General features: G+C 40.3%; 1 protein-coding gene across 1 annotated transcript in view; it reads right to left on the bottom strand.

Moving 5' to 3' along the window:
• The window catches only part of KIAA1217, a gene marked incomplete at both ends in the record, with an annotated part of 172,923 nt that overhangs the window by 79,385 nt on the left and 77,202 nt on the right, over window positions 1–16,336 (bottom strand). Inside the window, one exon of the mRNA XM_079537971.1 lies at window positions 12,494–12,689. Coding sequence (XP_079394097.1) covers window positions 12,494–12,689 — 196 coding nt within the window. The remainder of the gene's footprint in view (window positions 1–12,493; window positions 12,690–16,336) is intronic.

The raw sequence follows: 16,336 nt of genomic DNA, 5'->3' as shown, positions 1-16,336 counted from the left end.
ACCACAGTATTACTGTAGGGGTAAAACGCACTGTCAAAGGCATAATAAATTCTCCTTTCCTTACTCTCTCTCAAATCAGAAGTTCTTTAAATAATCTACTGCCTACCCTCTTGAGGTGTCCAATATGCTTCATGACATAGTGATGCTTTAGTGCATTTCCTATTTGACAAAACTAACTGCTTAGTCTTACAAACCCATTTTCAGCACGATGGGATGAAGAGACTTCAAAATGCATTGTTTTAAGTAATTGATATTAGTTTTCTCACACACATTGCTGGGCTGAAACTTTGAACTCTAGCAATATCCCCATGGCCAACTTCACAGAAGCTGCTGGAGCTTTGAGGTATGTTTTACTTTCAGCTAAAATATTACTCCCTTGGAGAATTAAAGCAAGAAATAGAATATAACTCTGGTACAGGTTCTATTAAGGCACAAGTCAGCAAAGGTACTGGAAAGAATGCTAAACAAAAGAGATGTTAATGTCTTTGTATACTGTGCAAGTCCTCTTGAACTTATGCTTCTGTCACAGTAGATTTACCTGACACACAAAGATTATGCTGAGTTTTAAACAACACACACCAAACTGGACTATTACATGCCCTGCTACTCTAGGAAGAAAGGTAACAACAGCGTGCATGAGGATCTGTGCCGTGAAACTCTGCAAAGCCCAGGTCCGTCCATGCTGCACTGCCACCTCAGGGTATTCCCAGATGCTGCCAGGCCTGGGCTTTTCTATATCCACAGGGCAAACTGCAGTGGTAGGCTTCCCTGTTCTTCGTGCTGGGATAACTTAGGCTCAGAAACACCTTTGGAATTTCTGATTGTTCTTCATCCTCTATGAAATGGGCTACAGCATGAAACACAGGCTGTAGCAAAAAACATTTATGTATAAGCTAGGCCTTAGAAACTTAAACCCCTTTACAAATTGCTTCACAAAATTCCTGTTAACAGAAACGTATGTTTTCCCCTTTATAAAAGGGGAAATTCATTCGAGAGGTGAAAGACCATTTTCAAATACAGCTCACAAGCATACAATTCAGATCTTCTGATGATCATGCTACACACCACATGATCACCCTTCCCTTCCCAGCATACAGAGGTCTTTCAAAGCCAAACCACTTTCTGCTCCTCCCTTTAGGAAGGGTCACTGACAGAAGGACATGCAAAATAGTCTTTTCCCTCAGGGTTCATCTATGTGCAAAGCAGAGTGTACTGTGTGGTGCACTGCTAACCTGCTTTACATAGGCCAAGTCACACGGATGTGGTAACTACTCAAGTGTTGGGGGAAGAGAGTGCCCAGATCAGCCCCTCTGAGCCTTCAGTTCAGCTAGCACAGCTCTGGGGACTGCCCACGTTGCAACTATGGCTCCCAGAGCCACAGTAGAGCCTTAGCAGGGAGCTGGGCTCAGATACAGCTGCTGGCGCTGTAGCAAGAGTTGTGGAATCCACCAAGCCATTGAGGAAGCTTACATTATGGTGAACCATCCCTGAACTCGTGAGTCCAGGAGGTCTACAGGGCAAGGAGCTATACCATACTCATAGCAGCAAGCTCCTAACTCCTTGGTTACAAGTGGTAAAGGCTTATTTCCTATGGAAAAAAGTAATGCTACACAAGCACCATGACACCACCCAGCTCACATCTCTCAGCACCATCATCTAATCCACAGTGCTGACCTAATCCAGACCAAACATCATATATCATGGTTTTACTGCTAGAAATGACCCCAGAAATGGGCAGCTGAAAGCTAGTTTGAGGATGCTTAGAAGAACTTTAACTACAACTGGCTTTTATTTACAGAGCAGGAATCATGTCTACAAATTGATTATTTTTGAGAGAAAACCATGGAGCATTCAACAGTCAAGAAAAGTTAAATACCTGATAGATCAAGAATAAGTTAACAAATATGATTAAATAATATTCTAGGACCTTTACAAATACCAATTAATTCTCTCACACAATAAATTTTAAATGGTAAAATACTGCTATGCTCACAATCAAGGAAACAAAACCAAGGCAAAGCAGTTAAGTAACTTCTCAGTGTTGTGAAAGAAAATACAGTCAAAGCTTGCACTGGTGTCAATTGGTTTATTTCCTGAGAAGCCACAAGAAACTCATCACCCAGGTGAGACATCTTGCAAATTTCTGTACTGAAAATCCGACATCCAGTAACATCTTATTCCATTGGCTCCCACCTGAAGAGATGTATTAATGTATTTGGCTGATGCTTGTTGCTGTGTGCTAATGCATTTAAACTTTCCCACAGTTACGGAAATCAGTGGCATGAACAAGGCACTGTTAATTGTCTTTTGGCGCAGCCACTCTATTTAACCTCCGGAAATTTTGCACCCAATCTGAAAGTTCCAAATAATTAGTAAAGGTGGTTGGAATAAAGCAATCAAAAGCTGGATGCACTGACAGCTCTGGGATGCCTTTAAATCAAAGGTGTAAAGGTAGGTATTAATAAAATGCGAGAAATATGTATGGAAAACCTCTAGGACTTGTTGGGTGAACAGCTAATTGGATAAATTAGCAAAGAAAGCTTTATTTTAAGGAGAAAAATTATAGAGTACACGGTGAGAAAATACAGTAAGAATTGCCAGAAATCAAGCTGAGTTACGTTTTCAAAAGTAAACTAAATAGCATAGAGTCAAGGTTTGGTAAAGTTGTCATTGCATTGGTTTTACTCTTTACCTAACCATCATTTAACCATATCTTTGTGAGACAGTGGACAGCCTTTGTCTTTACATGCTGGTTTAACTTGATCTTCTACCAAACAGCCACTGAATCACTGACTCCATCTGCACTTTCACACTGAAGTCAGCAGCAATGCCAAGAGCAGAACTGAGAAAATGAACCCATGTTTGTTTCTGTTGAGACCTGTATCAATCTTAAACTCTAAGGATAACTTCTACAATCTTGATGATGACTATTTCTGTTGGAACATTTCAGGGCTATCCAGAGAAGATCACAATAAAGACTGTTGAACATTTCCTCAAAAACACGTTAACAAATTTTTAAACTACAGCGCCAAGATCATTCCAGTTTTCCTTTTGTTTATCTTTGACACAATTATAAAATATAAAACCAAGAGTGGCACAGGCCATATTGTTCTTCCCTCACTATCAGATAAAAAAAGATAATATGAAGTTGGTATCCTTACTGACAAATTCTGCAAAAGTTATCCAGGTACACATTTATTCCAGTAACACTTCTAAGCACTGTGGAAGAATCTCCTCAACAGCAGTTCTTTCTTTCCACACCCACAAGACTTCTCTCTCTTATTTCACCACATACATTTTCTACTAGTCTGAGGTCATTGCCATGACCCTTGTGGTATTTCTAGCCTGAAGCTCTCATATTAGTTTCCATTAGTTACTCCCTGCTGAAAATGTATCTTCCATGATCATAATGTGTCTATAAATATTCTTAGCTGTCTTCAAGTACTAAGAAAATCAAAAAGTACATCTTTTCCTGAAATAAAAGAAATTACTTATTTGATATAATTTTATTCCCAAGTAACCTCTAGAGTTTTGCTCAAGGTATTAAGTTATTTGCATCAATTTTAATAAAAACAGGAACTGTTGAATTTAGTCCAGTAGTACTTCTCACTGCTGTTTCATCCTTGGTTGCTATCTACTGCAACTTGCTGTAATTCTGCAATATACTTACTACCTAGTGAAAAAAAAAAACACGGAGAATTAGTTACAAATAATTTCAATCAAAGTGGTGTGAGAGATGAAGAATTTTAAGTGTCACTCAAATATAAGCACTTTACTACAAATAAACACATTGAACTGGCAAAGAATAAAAAGCTAAAAAATTCTGAAAGACAACTGACAACATTCTTTATCAAGGGAAAACTTGTATTTGTTCTATCTGATCGCAGGAAAAAAATGTGAAATTACCTATTGGCAAAAGAGACTGTCATATACCTATGTCAGCAGCCTGTCAAGTGCAGACAGTTATTTTGGTAATCTACAGAGTTTGGGGAAACATTTTGATTTAACCCATTTTGCCAGGTGGAAAACAATGATCTGACAGATGACTTTTGGATAATAATTGCATCTAAGCCTCTGCTCTTCCCAGAATAGCTCCACTGACCAGCAAAATGACTTTTTCATACTCCTAACTTATAAAAAGATGCCAGTAAACTTGGAGGAACACAGAAAGCCCATGATATTTAATGACCGAACATGAAGAAACTGATGAGTGAACAACTCAATGAGATGAACTAGGAAGTCAATGCATCCCAGAGCTATTTTTAAGAGGGACCACAAGCTTTGCCATGCAATACTGACAGACTCCAATTCACACTCACCAAACAGTTTAGTGTAGCAAAACCAGAGCAATACACACAAACAGGAGCAGGACTTTCGTATCAGGGTGTAGCAGCTGTGCTGCTTTTGTTGACCAGAAGCTGAGCCTCTGGCCTCTGCAGAAGCTGTGAGCCCTGGCCAGCCGGCTCCCAGCCAGAGGTAGCAATCCAGTATAGCTTCAGAGCATGTGTCTGCCAAAGGCTACACAGACACATTAAGCATTTGTGGACACCATAAGCAAGAGTTCTATGTAGTGATGCTTTTCCTTTTAACTTTTAAAGAGGCAATAGCCAAAAAAAAAAAAAAAAAAAAAAAAAAAAGACAAGAAAACATTAAACTTCCTGTAATCCTACAATCATAGAATGGCCTGGGTTGAAAAGGACCTCAAAGATCATCTAGATTCAACCTCCCTGCCAAACCTGGCAGGGTTGCTCTTTCCCTAGAAAAAACAGAGAGCCAGATGGTGGCTGCTTGCATTTCCTTCCACCTATATCAAGAACTCATTATTTGTGTGGTAACTGCTGCTTATAAAGCCTCTTTTTTAGTACTAAACCATGTAGAAGTTATGTGTTCTAGGGCAGAATCTGACCATCTAATTCCTCCATATTCACAGGCCATACATGATTGGTTGTTCCACCACATTTAACAAATCCTCCATGTTAATTAACTACAGGACTCGTTTTCAGTACTCAATTTCCAAAGAGTTCTCTGCTGTCAGTAGCAAGTTCAAGGGCTGAGCAACCAGCATGTAAGAGCATGTTTGGTTCTCACATCACACCAGAAATCCATGTCTATAGTCCTAACAAGAATTTGACTTCTTCTGTCATTGAGGCCTACGTTTAAATAGGATCTTGGACTAGCAAACTTAGCACAGTTAAGGAGAAGACTGCCAAGAAGTCAGTTTACTGGGGTCATTTCAGTTTGCTATTACCTTTTTCATACTAATGGAGCCAAAACTGGAGGTAATACTCAATGTACAATCTCACAAATACCAATAAGAAGGGTCTATGTTTCTGTTCATATAGCCATTTATGTAGTTTTCACTGCTGGCCTATAGCCATTTCATTGCTAGACCCAAAGTTCTCTCTGCAAAGCTGCTCCCAAAGCAATCTGTTCCCTCCCTATGCTTTGTTGCATTTGCTTTCCCCTTTGCTGAGCATCACAGGGTTCCTGCTAGCTCAGTTCTCTGGCTCACTGGGGTTCCAGTGAGTGGCAGGCTGACTCTCCAACACACTGAAAGGTCTCCCATGGTTAGTGTTAACTCAGACCCTGACCCTGGTTCATTCCATCTCAACAGCCAGTTTGCTGTTACAAATTACTGTCCCCAGAGCCCACTCCTGAGGAAGACCATTCAAAACCAGCCACCAGCTGGACATGGAAATATTAAGCCCTATCCATCTTGAAGGCTACCTCTTTCTCCCCAGTGTGGCTATAATGATGCAGTAAAGGGTGTGTGAAAACCTTTAAAATCTTTTCTAAAGCCATGCTAAACAATATCCTTGCTCTCCCTCATCAAAAATATATTGCTCTCCCTCATCCCCACTACCAGTATATTCATCACAGGAAGTAACCGGGCAGAAGCAACAATACCAGAAGTTTTTTTATGAGACATTTGAGCAGTTAAAAATTAATCCAGACAGACAGTTTGAAAGTTGTTCAGATCACTGACTCTACTATCCCAAGAGAGTACCCTAGTCAGCAAGCTATCAATCAGACTCTGGTGCAGCGCTAATCCTCTTGGTCTGTTTAACTCAGCCTAATTTATAGCAAAAAATGCAAATAAGAACAAACAGGTCAAGAGACAGCCATACATGACAGCAAAGAGATGACAGCATTTCCCTTTCAGAACAGAAACCTGAATGCACACCCAGCTCTATACAGCAACTACGCATTAGAATCGCTACCTAAAAATATAAAATGTAGTGGGAGCAATGACTAAATCCTAGAGCTGTTCTCATTCAGAGACTTGCTGTCAGCACTGGCAATGATTCCTAAGTGCACTGTGCTGAGGGTGAGGCACTACACTTCCCTGCTTGGCCAAATTCTTGAACTCAGCAAAGTCCGATATGGGCATTTTCTCACTGTGCAGATTACCCAACACAGGTCACATTTTTAGTTGAAAGTCCTTTAGAATTACTGCAATGCAAATAAATAATGAAGATTTCATTCAGAAAACATTTAACAGACATAGTAATAACAGATACAAGCTAGCACAGATTAGCACAGATTTTACTTCACACACTACATATCTTCTACTCCAATATCACTGCAACGAGTCCATTGGAACCACACTGATACACCCCATTGCAATGGGGTCAAATTCAGCTCCAGCTGAATCTAAAATACATCTAAAAATACACTGACAGTCAGCTTTTTAGTGTCAGACAGAACGTGCTTCTGTTGAGACAGTATGTACTAGAGATGATCTTGCTTCTTGGAAATTTTTTTTTAAGGTACACAGATCTTCTTGTATCAAAGGAAGGCTGTGGTAAGTAAAGAGTAAATGTGAGTGCATAAGAGCATGCCTGGGGAGACCCACATTTCACTCTTCCATATAGCTGTCTTTCACAAATCATGTAGGGACAATAAATGAAACAGAAAAAACCCTCAGCACTACTGTATGTCAGTATGATTGTTTACCTTCCTTCGGTCCCTTGCTGAAAAGTATTTCACGTAAGAGGTGGTTTTTATTCTCTTTCCAAGTCCAAAAACTTCAGCTATAGTTTGAAGAAATGTGAAAGAAACTGAAGTCTAAAAGAAGTTGGAGGCAACTGCTGCTACCTTGCAATATTTTAATTTCCTAGGATCTGTGTTTCAATTCCATAACTGGAACTAGTTGTTTCAGGCTGTTTTTCTTACAGACTTGCCAGCTTACTTTAATGTATCTGACCATGACAGCAAATATTTACATGACCTTTTTGCATGTTGGCTGCTTTGCATACACAGTAAAAAGACAAGATAGGGAAAATTTCTTTAAGATGACTGAATACATTAAAGCTCTCCTCAGTCTTAATTTGAAATGCAGTTCCCAGGGAGCTTTTCTCCCATGAACTAAGCTGAAGCTCCCACTGACTTCATTAGGCTTCAGTCCTACTCTAAGGAATCCAAGGGGACAGTTCCATTGCTAATAAATACAGACTTCTCTTATAAAATCTACGCCGGCTCACAAATTTTCTGCCTGATTTAACATGCCTGCTTTAATTTCCAGCTCATAAATAGTAAATAACAATTAATTACCACCAATAAGTCTACTTCTTTACTATTTATCTTTTTCTGTGTAAGTAAGTTTTACAGTGCATTCCATACACACAGTACATTCCATATACACAGTTATTTCCACCATTGGGTGGCAGCAACCAAGCAGCTGCTCTTTCTGGAAAATAAAATGGTAACTGAGTGTGCACATATAGCCCAGAAAGCCAACAGGATCCTGGACTGCATCAAAAGAGGGGTGGCCAGCAGGGTGAGGCTGATAACTGTCCCCCTCTACTTTGCACTCATGAGGCCCCATCCAGAATACTGCATCCAAGTTGGGGACCTCAGCGCAAGAAAGATGTGGAGCTTTAGGAGAGGGTCCAGAAGAAGGTCTTCCACTATTTAAAGGGAGATTATAAACAGGAGGGAAATCAACTATTTACATGGGCAGACAGTAACAGGACAAGGAAGAATGGTTTTAAACAAAAGGAGGGAAGATTTATATGAGGTGTCAGGGGAAAGTTTTTTATTGAGAGAGTGGTAAGGTACTGAAAAAGTCTGGCCAGAGAAGCTATGGATGCTCCATCCTTGGAGGTGTTCAAGGCCAGGCTGGACTTAGCCCTGGAAAACTTGATCTAGAGGCTGATAACCACACCCACAGCAGAGGGTGAAACTTTGAGGCACCTTCAAAGTAAAGCCATTCTATGATTCTTATCAACTATGGCCATGAAACTCTTTTGAATAGGCTTTAAGAATTTCTGCAAGAACTGCTGCAAAAGATCCAGGTGTTAGTATTACAATCAGCATTTCCATAGAAAGCAGAAGCAAAAGTAATGGACTCTATAATTCATGCCTGCTGATACTCAGGGCTGAGGGGGCTAACAAAAAATATTCAAAATATTCCGTGACTGTTTAAGACCTTCCTCATGCCAATCCTTGATCATTTATGTAATTTCACTGCTGTCATAATCCCTCCGAAGGCAAAGAAAATGCAAATGTTGGCAAGATCAGACATTTCTGCAGAGGCCTTTTCATGTCACCTGATTTTAGGCACACAGTTAGAGTGAGGAGCCCACTCACACTGTGCTTTGTCAGCCATTGTGCCTGCAGCAGCCACACAACCGACTGCCCACAAGTCACTGAGCTCTATCCTTCTCCTTCCCTCAGTTCTCAAACCCAAATGTCTGTGCTTTTATGGAAACTGCTGCTACTATTCTCCCTTTCTCTCTTGCTGGAGGTTGGCAATCACACCCTGCCCTTCGGGCTGCAATGATCATGTCAACCTCTCTGTTACCACAGAGGATGCCAGCACCCACCCCTACAAAGCACGAGGCCCACCCTTTGCAAAAATGAGTTACATGAGAGATACTACAAGCTGAAATATTTGCCAGCCATTATTGTACCCACTTGCTGCTGCAGTGGCCTTGCTGGGCACTCATTGGGCTCTGCTTCCTTCAGGGCGAACTGCAAGTGAGGTCTGTTGAAAGCTTTTGAGTGCTGTCCAGGTTTCAGCTGATTCTCACTCTGACAGTTTTGCTAGATAATTTTTTTCCCACAGTTATCATGCTGGAAGAAATCCCAGCTTTCAAACACACATTTGAAAATACATCTAATTTTCTCTTGCGCAGTGAATTAATTTATTCTAATACTACACTTTGTCTCCAAGCTGCAGATTGATGAGAGAAATGCCAATTTCTGAAGGACCTCTTAGCCAAGAAAGACCTTCCTTTCAAAAGCTGTGGCTGAAATTTCACATGGATCAAGAACTAGAATACTGATTCTGGGTCAGCTCCTCATGGCATGAGACAGCCTCACATGTCAGAGCACCATGTCCTGTTTGATCAGTCCTGACTGACACAACCATGATGCTAGGGCAGCCAAAACATATTGCTGCTATTCCTTTTCAGCTCCATGTTAACTCAGACCACAGTTTAAAAACCAACCATCTCAAATGCAGTTAGTAAGATAGGAAGCTGTAGAAGAATTAGAATTCCAAAGAGAGAATCTATTTTTAAAAATAATAGCACTGAGATATTACATGCAAAATAAATAAAATTCTCTTAACCTGATCATTTTCCACAATAAAATATGTTGGCTGATGATCAAAACATAATTTATGATTAAATTAGATTAAATTTAAAAATTAACAGAGTTGGAAAGGGAGGTGATTATACATAGTTGTTTATAATCAGATGAAAAGAATTATTTTCAGAGTGCTTTTAAAATTAAGATTATAAACAGGTTCCTGTTTTTTTAAAACAAACACTGCCCTTAGCCCAACAGGAATACTTCAGAACATTGCTCACAGCAGCGTTAGCGTACACTGGCAGAAAAGACTGAAAAAGATATTGCAGTAAAAGAAATTCACTGAAGAATAACAATCTAAATTGAACTATTTTAAAATCATTTTTAGATTATCTTTTCCAACAAATTGCTTGCTATTAATAGGCCCCTGGAGCAAATTGGAAACGTCGTACTGTGGGTGGTGACAATGTATTGTCTCCTATTTGGCTGTGTGATGATCCCATAAGCCACACATATAGCTGTGACCCCTCTTCCAACACAAGGGGGAGATGTCTTATTTTGCTCCAGTTTCAAATCTAAAAACCCCTCAAGTCAAATGTTTCATATCACATTCCTTCGTATACATTCTTCTTCTGTCTGCACTTTGCCTGCACGTGCTAGGATAAACCACAGCATGGACTGGCTTAGCGTAGGAATGATGGGTTGAGATGGGATGCCTTGCATGGTCTCAAGTCACTCCTGTTAAATAAAATGGAACACCTTCACGTGACAGTCTTCCATCAGGAGGCAACACAATTCGGTATATGCAACAGATGTTAAAAAATGGTATTTAAGAATGGATTACATAAGAGCGAGCTTCTGCAACTCTGGTCCTCACATCTCAGCAAAAAAAGGTATTCTCCAACCAGAATAAATTCAAAGAATGGTAGTAATGGTAATCAAATGTATGGGGTGGTTTCTGGGTAAGGAACATGTGATTATAGCAGCACTTCCCAGCTTGGACAGTAGATGTTCAATAGATGAGAGAGGCCTGTAAACTGAGAGATGGCCTAGGGGAACAGACAGGAATCTAATATTTGCTGTCACTTCCAGCACAAGGACAAAGATAAAGACATGATAAAGACAAAACAAAGCAAAAAAAAAAAAAAAAAAGCAATGGTTGGGCAGTAAACCAATGAAACATGCTGCCAAAGTCACAGCTGCGGTGTTGTGAATGCAAAAAATTTACATGAGTTCAAAGGGAGACTGAACAAGTACCTGGAGGAAACATCTCTAGAGGGTTATTACACAGACAGGAACCATAACCAGGAAATCTCTAAGCTGAAGATAGCTTGAGGGTGGGAGAGCAGTCAGGGGAAGGAGCACACCTACACTCTTACTCTTGCTTTGGTTAGCTGCCTAAGGTCCCTGCTGTGCTGCAGACAAAATGTGGGGCCAGTGGGATTTGTGGTCTAATCCAGTATGGCCTTCCTTGTGTTCCTATCACCAGGCTTATTTGTAGTGATGAACATGTGAGTGTACTGTCATTTTAAGAATTTTTGCATATTGACAATAAAAACTGTTTTTCTGGGTCAGCTTCTGGGGAGAAAACACTGCACAAAATGCCAGTGCACAGAAGGCCATCCCTTTTGATGTCAATGAAAAGCTGTTTATCAATTCTTGGCTTGCTCCTCATGCAGAATCTCAGAACTGAGGTTTCCCACGTGACCTAGGGAAAGCACATGTACATGCAGGAGATCCCAGTGACGGATGATGCTGACTGCCCACTGAAACCCACTTGGAGAGGCTGGACCTCACATCACACAAAAACCTTCCAAGTCTTGATTCACTTCACATCACATTGAGGCAAACACAGAAATCCTGGAGGTAAAACAAGCCACACTGAGGACTCCCCAGACAACAGTGACTCATAGACAGAGATGGAATCCTCTGTTCGTCTGTTAGAAACACTACAAGCTTGCTTTTAAAAACAACTCTAAACCATAAAGTAGTGTGCAGGTCAGAGTATTAAACGTGTCAGTAGTCCAATGGGCACCACTGAGCAGAGCCCAGCCCTTAACAATACCCCATTGCTCTGCCCTCCAACCCAACACCTTGTCCTGTTTTTTTTCCCATTTATTTTGTTTTTCAGATACCATGACACTTGACAGAAATTGTCTTAGCTTGTTGAGGAATAGGTAAAGTACAGTGATAAGCTTACAAGCTTATAAATGATTTACAGTCCAGTCTTCGTTTTATGTCACTCTCTTTTAGAAGAGAAGATTTTAAAGGAAAACAGCATTTCTGTTTACTGCCTCTGAGCAGAAACATACCTTCCTCAGCAACCCGCACACAACAGCTTAACTGCCCTCTGGTGTCTTTCCTCAAAAAAAAAACAGGCAGTACTTGCTCCATCCATCAGCTGATAAGTCTCCCAGACAGCACCCACTGTTAGCACAGCAGCTCCAGCTCAAAATGCATTTCAGTTCAGCCCTCAGATATGGAAATAACAAAGAAAAAGGCAGCAAGTGGAGCTGTACACCTCTGTTTCTGTGTCAGTCATGTCTCCACCCAGATGGAAGGGCACTGCCCTGAAGAAAAAGGCATTTCCATCAGTGTATCTTATTCACATTCTCTTGTTCAAATACCAAATGTTTTCTCTGAGAACTAAATCTGCCAGGCAACAATGTTTCTAGGTTGCTTTAGACTAGGTCTAGCTTGGAAGAGATGACAAAGAGACAAAGCCAGTATCTCCTGTCAGAAAATGTGGGCACAGACTTGTACAGAGTCCACATCAACACAGCAGGCTGTGATACTACAAAAATAATCTCACCATTCCCCCAGGTTAGCCAGTACCCCATCCTGAGCTTATTTCTGAAAAGTAACCTTCCACCAAAATCTTTATAAGTCTATTTTATATATAGAAAGTATATATAGAAAGTAGAGTAGAGAGCAGAGGCAGTGAAGCAGGGCTTACCCAGTGATCTCTCCTTGGTTTGGTTTGTTGACCGCACCACAGGAAGGCTCGCCCGCGTGCGGCTGCCCCTTGAGAAGGGAACTGGGGAATCACCCTCAGACATGGCCTCTAAGGAATCAGCAGATGCTTCAGATAGATGCTCTGTCTGGTCTCCCAAATTGGGCTGTGGGCTCTGTGATGGTTTCGGGCTTCTAGTCTGCAAAACAGAGTATAGCATTATTTGTCTACTGGAACCAGAATATTCGTGTGTTTGGGGGGAGGGTGGGGGGGTGAGAGAAAGAATAGAAGAAGTAAGGTCCAAACTTCTACAAATACTGGTGCACTGAAGGTCACTCTTGTGTAAGAAAACAGTGTCCTCGGGTATTCTGCTAAGGATTTTATTGTTGTACATTCACATTGCAAATTTCATTGCTAACGAGGCCCTCAGGGCAAGACGTGCTGAAGAGATGTACAGTAATGCCATTCCCTGATGCTCAAACAACTACTGCACCATAGGCATGTCTACACACACATACTGAACATTTAAGATCAGAAGGGTATTCATTGTGCTTTCTTAAATTTCCACTTAAACCTTCAGCATATGAAAGTATGAAGAGGACAGCAGCAGCACAGTAGCATGTCTGTGCCACTTTAGCTATTTGCTGTTAAAGTTATAACAGAGAAAAATTTAAAACACTATTCTTATGTTGACCAGTCTACTAAGAAAAATACCCTGACAAGAAATACTGTGATACAGTCACAAACTATCAGTCTCAAAATATGCTGCTATGACATCCATGAAAGGTACAGGTCATGCAGCTAGGCTACATTAGCTACCCAAAATTTCTACCTGAAGTCATATATAATTATCTTGTTTTTTGTTGTATCAGCACATATAAAAAATATCTTCTCTAATTGACCAAATTAACTATGATTTTATTGGGCAACCACATTACTAAATTGCTAAACGCAGTAACTGAAAAGACAGACTCTCAGTAGAAGACAGAGAATTTCTTCTGTGCACTTCCACTGACACTATCACTGCAAGATCTGCATAATAAAATTGCACTCAATAGGAAATACAATGACCTGAGCAATTTTTGCTGACTACAAAGGAGTGCTGAAATACACTCAGTACTGTTTGCTCCATTCAGTGAAACTCCCTCAAGTAACATGTTACAGTTACTTTGCAAGAACAATTTTCCAGTCTCTCAAGCAAATTCATTACCATAACAAACTAAAACAACAAGCAGAAATTTAAAGCAAAGCAAACTCACCGCCCCAAAACAAGTATGCAAATACAAACTTTTTAAAGGGCTTTAAACTGCACCAGACACAAGACACCACAAAATGCACATGGTTTACTTTCCCTATCATTCAAAGCCAGATGATAGTACATTTAAAATCTCCTGTATTAAAATTAACTTCAACCCTACATTTGAAGACACTGTCAAGATCCAGAAGTTTTTCCTTCTTTCTGGAAAGCCAAGATGTTGTATGTTTGTTCACATCTGGCTCCTTCAGTGTTGATTTTGAAGCAAGAGGAGGTGAACTTGTTTCAGTAATGGCATGTATCAAATAATATTCCCTATGTGACCTTGAAAGTATGAAGAATTTGAACTTTTATTAGATTTTCATAAGCTGGCTATAGAAGCTTGTTGTTGCTAAGCTGTCTAGTTGCTCACCAACTATAATAAACCAGAAATATCTCATGAGAAAACTAAATCCTCCATTTCTGAAATGTTAATATTAAAACATTAGGTATTATTCAATGTCCTGCAATAAAAGTTGTTCAAGAGCATTGAATTTCTGCAGGAGTTAAAGTTAACAACATTTGTTCTCAGTAAACTAAAGTATGCTTTGAAGTGCCTCTGACATGGTCAGCACTAGTCTGCAGGTTGTAAATACAGGATCTTGTGTCTGAAAGCTTATAGAGGTGACAAGTGACTTGCAAACACAAAGAATTTGATTACTCAGTGTTTCTTCATTCGGCTTTCCAAAATGGCTTGGAAATCATCACTGCTGAAATACAAAGGTCGCTCTAAAAGTAATGACTTCTATTTATTTCCATGGAAACTACAACAGATACAAAAAGCACAAGAATATTATTTAATAGAGCAAATATTCCACTACAAAATGATATTTTTCAGCATAGTCACCACCACTAGCTATGCATTTTTCCCAGCAATGAACAAAAGACTACACGCTGCACATATAAAAATCTGCACCCATGGAGGTGACCCACTGTTTCACAGCTGCCATGTAGATGCCATCATTACTAGGAAAACGTTGTCCCTGCAGTCCATCCTTCATTGGCCCAAACGGATGGAATTTAGGAAGCACAAAATCCAGACTGCACTCTGGGTGTGATAGGACAGTCCAACCAAGATTGGTAATGTGCTTCACTGTCTTCAAACTGGTATGGGACCAGGCATTCTTGTGTTGCAAGAGAAAGGACATCTTGTTGTCTGGCCTGACTCTGCAAGTTTGAGCCTTCAGCTTAGACAGTGTTAGTCAGAGCAGGTGGTTTGTCTGGATTTCAGGAAGTCCAGAATGATCACCTCTTTTCTATCCCAAAAGACAGTGCACATTTCTTTGGCCATTGAGGGCAACGTCTTGAACTTTTCCTTCAACAGGAAATTCACATGTCGCCTCTCCGTGGACTGCTGTTTTGACTCCAGCTCAGGGTGCTGACACCACATCTCATCACCAGTAATGATACGATCCTGGAAACTGCCACCTCCAGCCTCAAAGAATCATAGAACAGTTTGGAATGCTAATGCTACATATACAGTTTTCTGGTCATATTCTGCTGATTTGAACGGATGAGCTGATGGAGATGCTCTTCATTTTGTAGTGTGACAGCTGTACATAGCTGCCCAGAATGTGGCTTGTCTTTCACATTGCTCACTCCACAGCCAAAACACACCATCTGCCTCACTGTGCTCACATGCACTGCTTGGCCTGCATAAACCTTCAGCAAGCATCTGTAAGTGTGAAAAGGTAATTCCTTTATGCAAAAATAATTTCAATGCCATCTCTTTGCTTCATATGCACTTCCATGTCAGACACCATTCTGTTATAAAGCCCCTCTGATACCATCTGTCACATGGCAACAAAATGTAACGGAATATTGTCAGAAAGGTTCCACCTCTACTGCCATACCACCAACATCCACCTCTGATGTCACGGGCCAACATAATGAAAATGAAGGCAATACTTTTGGAGCAGCTCTTGCATTTCATTTACACAGGCATATTGCAGGAGTACTACAAAATCATGTCATTACAGCTTCATAACCCCTTGCAGCAATTAATAACTTAACCTGTAGGTATCCATTAATAGGATGCTAGAAGGCATGTGATAATCCTCATCTTCAAGAAAGCCATAACAAAATTAAAAAAATTAAAAAAAATGCAAAGAAAAGCAACAAAATCAACCTGCAAAAGATTTTCACAGTTTTGCTGAGAAGGGAATTACTTTTAAGAAAAATATTCTGATAATTAAGCTTATTTTGCTTTTCACTTGTCTACTTTTTTCTTTCAGCTGAACCTTCAGATGCCATCAGAGTCATGCCATTGCACGTAATCTATGTATATGAACAGGTGCATACTTAAGAAGTAAGGAGATAATGCCATAACCACAAGCAACCAGACAGAATCTCAGCTGTGCCCAGTGCGTCCTGTAAATGCACAGATGGAGACAACCTCAGCAACGTCATTTTTCTTTGGCTATCCCTGTAGCAATTCTTCAGCACCTAACACATGGTCTGACACATCCCCTTGAACTAAGAACATCCCTTTCAGCCGCCCTCATTCCATTCTGCTCAGATATGAAACCCGGTCCTACTCTTAATATGGTATA

This window comes from Tetrao urogallus (genome assembly GCF_951394365.1).
Source record: "Tetrao urogallus genome assembly, chromosome: 7".
Classification (NCBI taxonomy): domain Eukaryota; kingdom Metazoa; phylum Chordata; class Aves; order Galliformes; family Phasianidae; genus Tetrao; species Tetrao urogallus.
The sequence above is the reverse complement of the archived record's forward strand: the minus strand, read 5'-3'. Positions and strand labels throughout refer to the sequence as shown.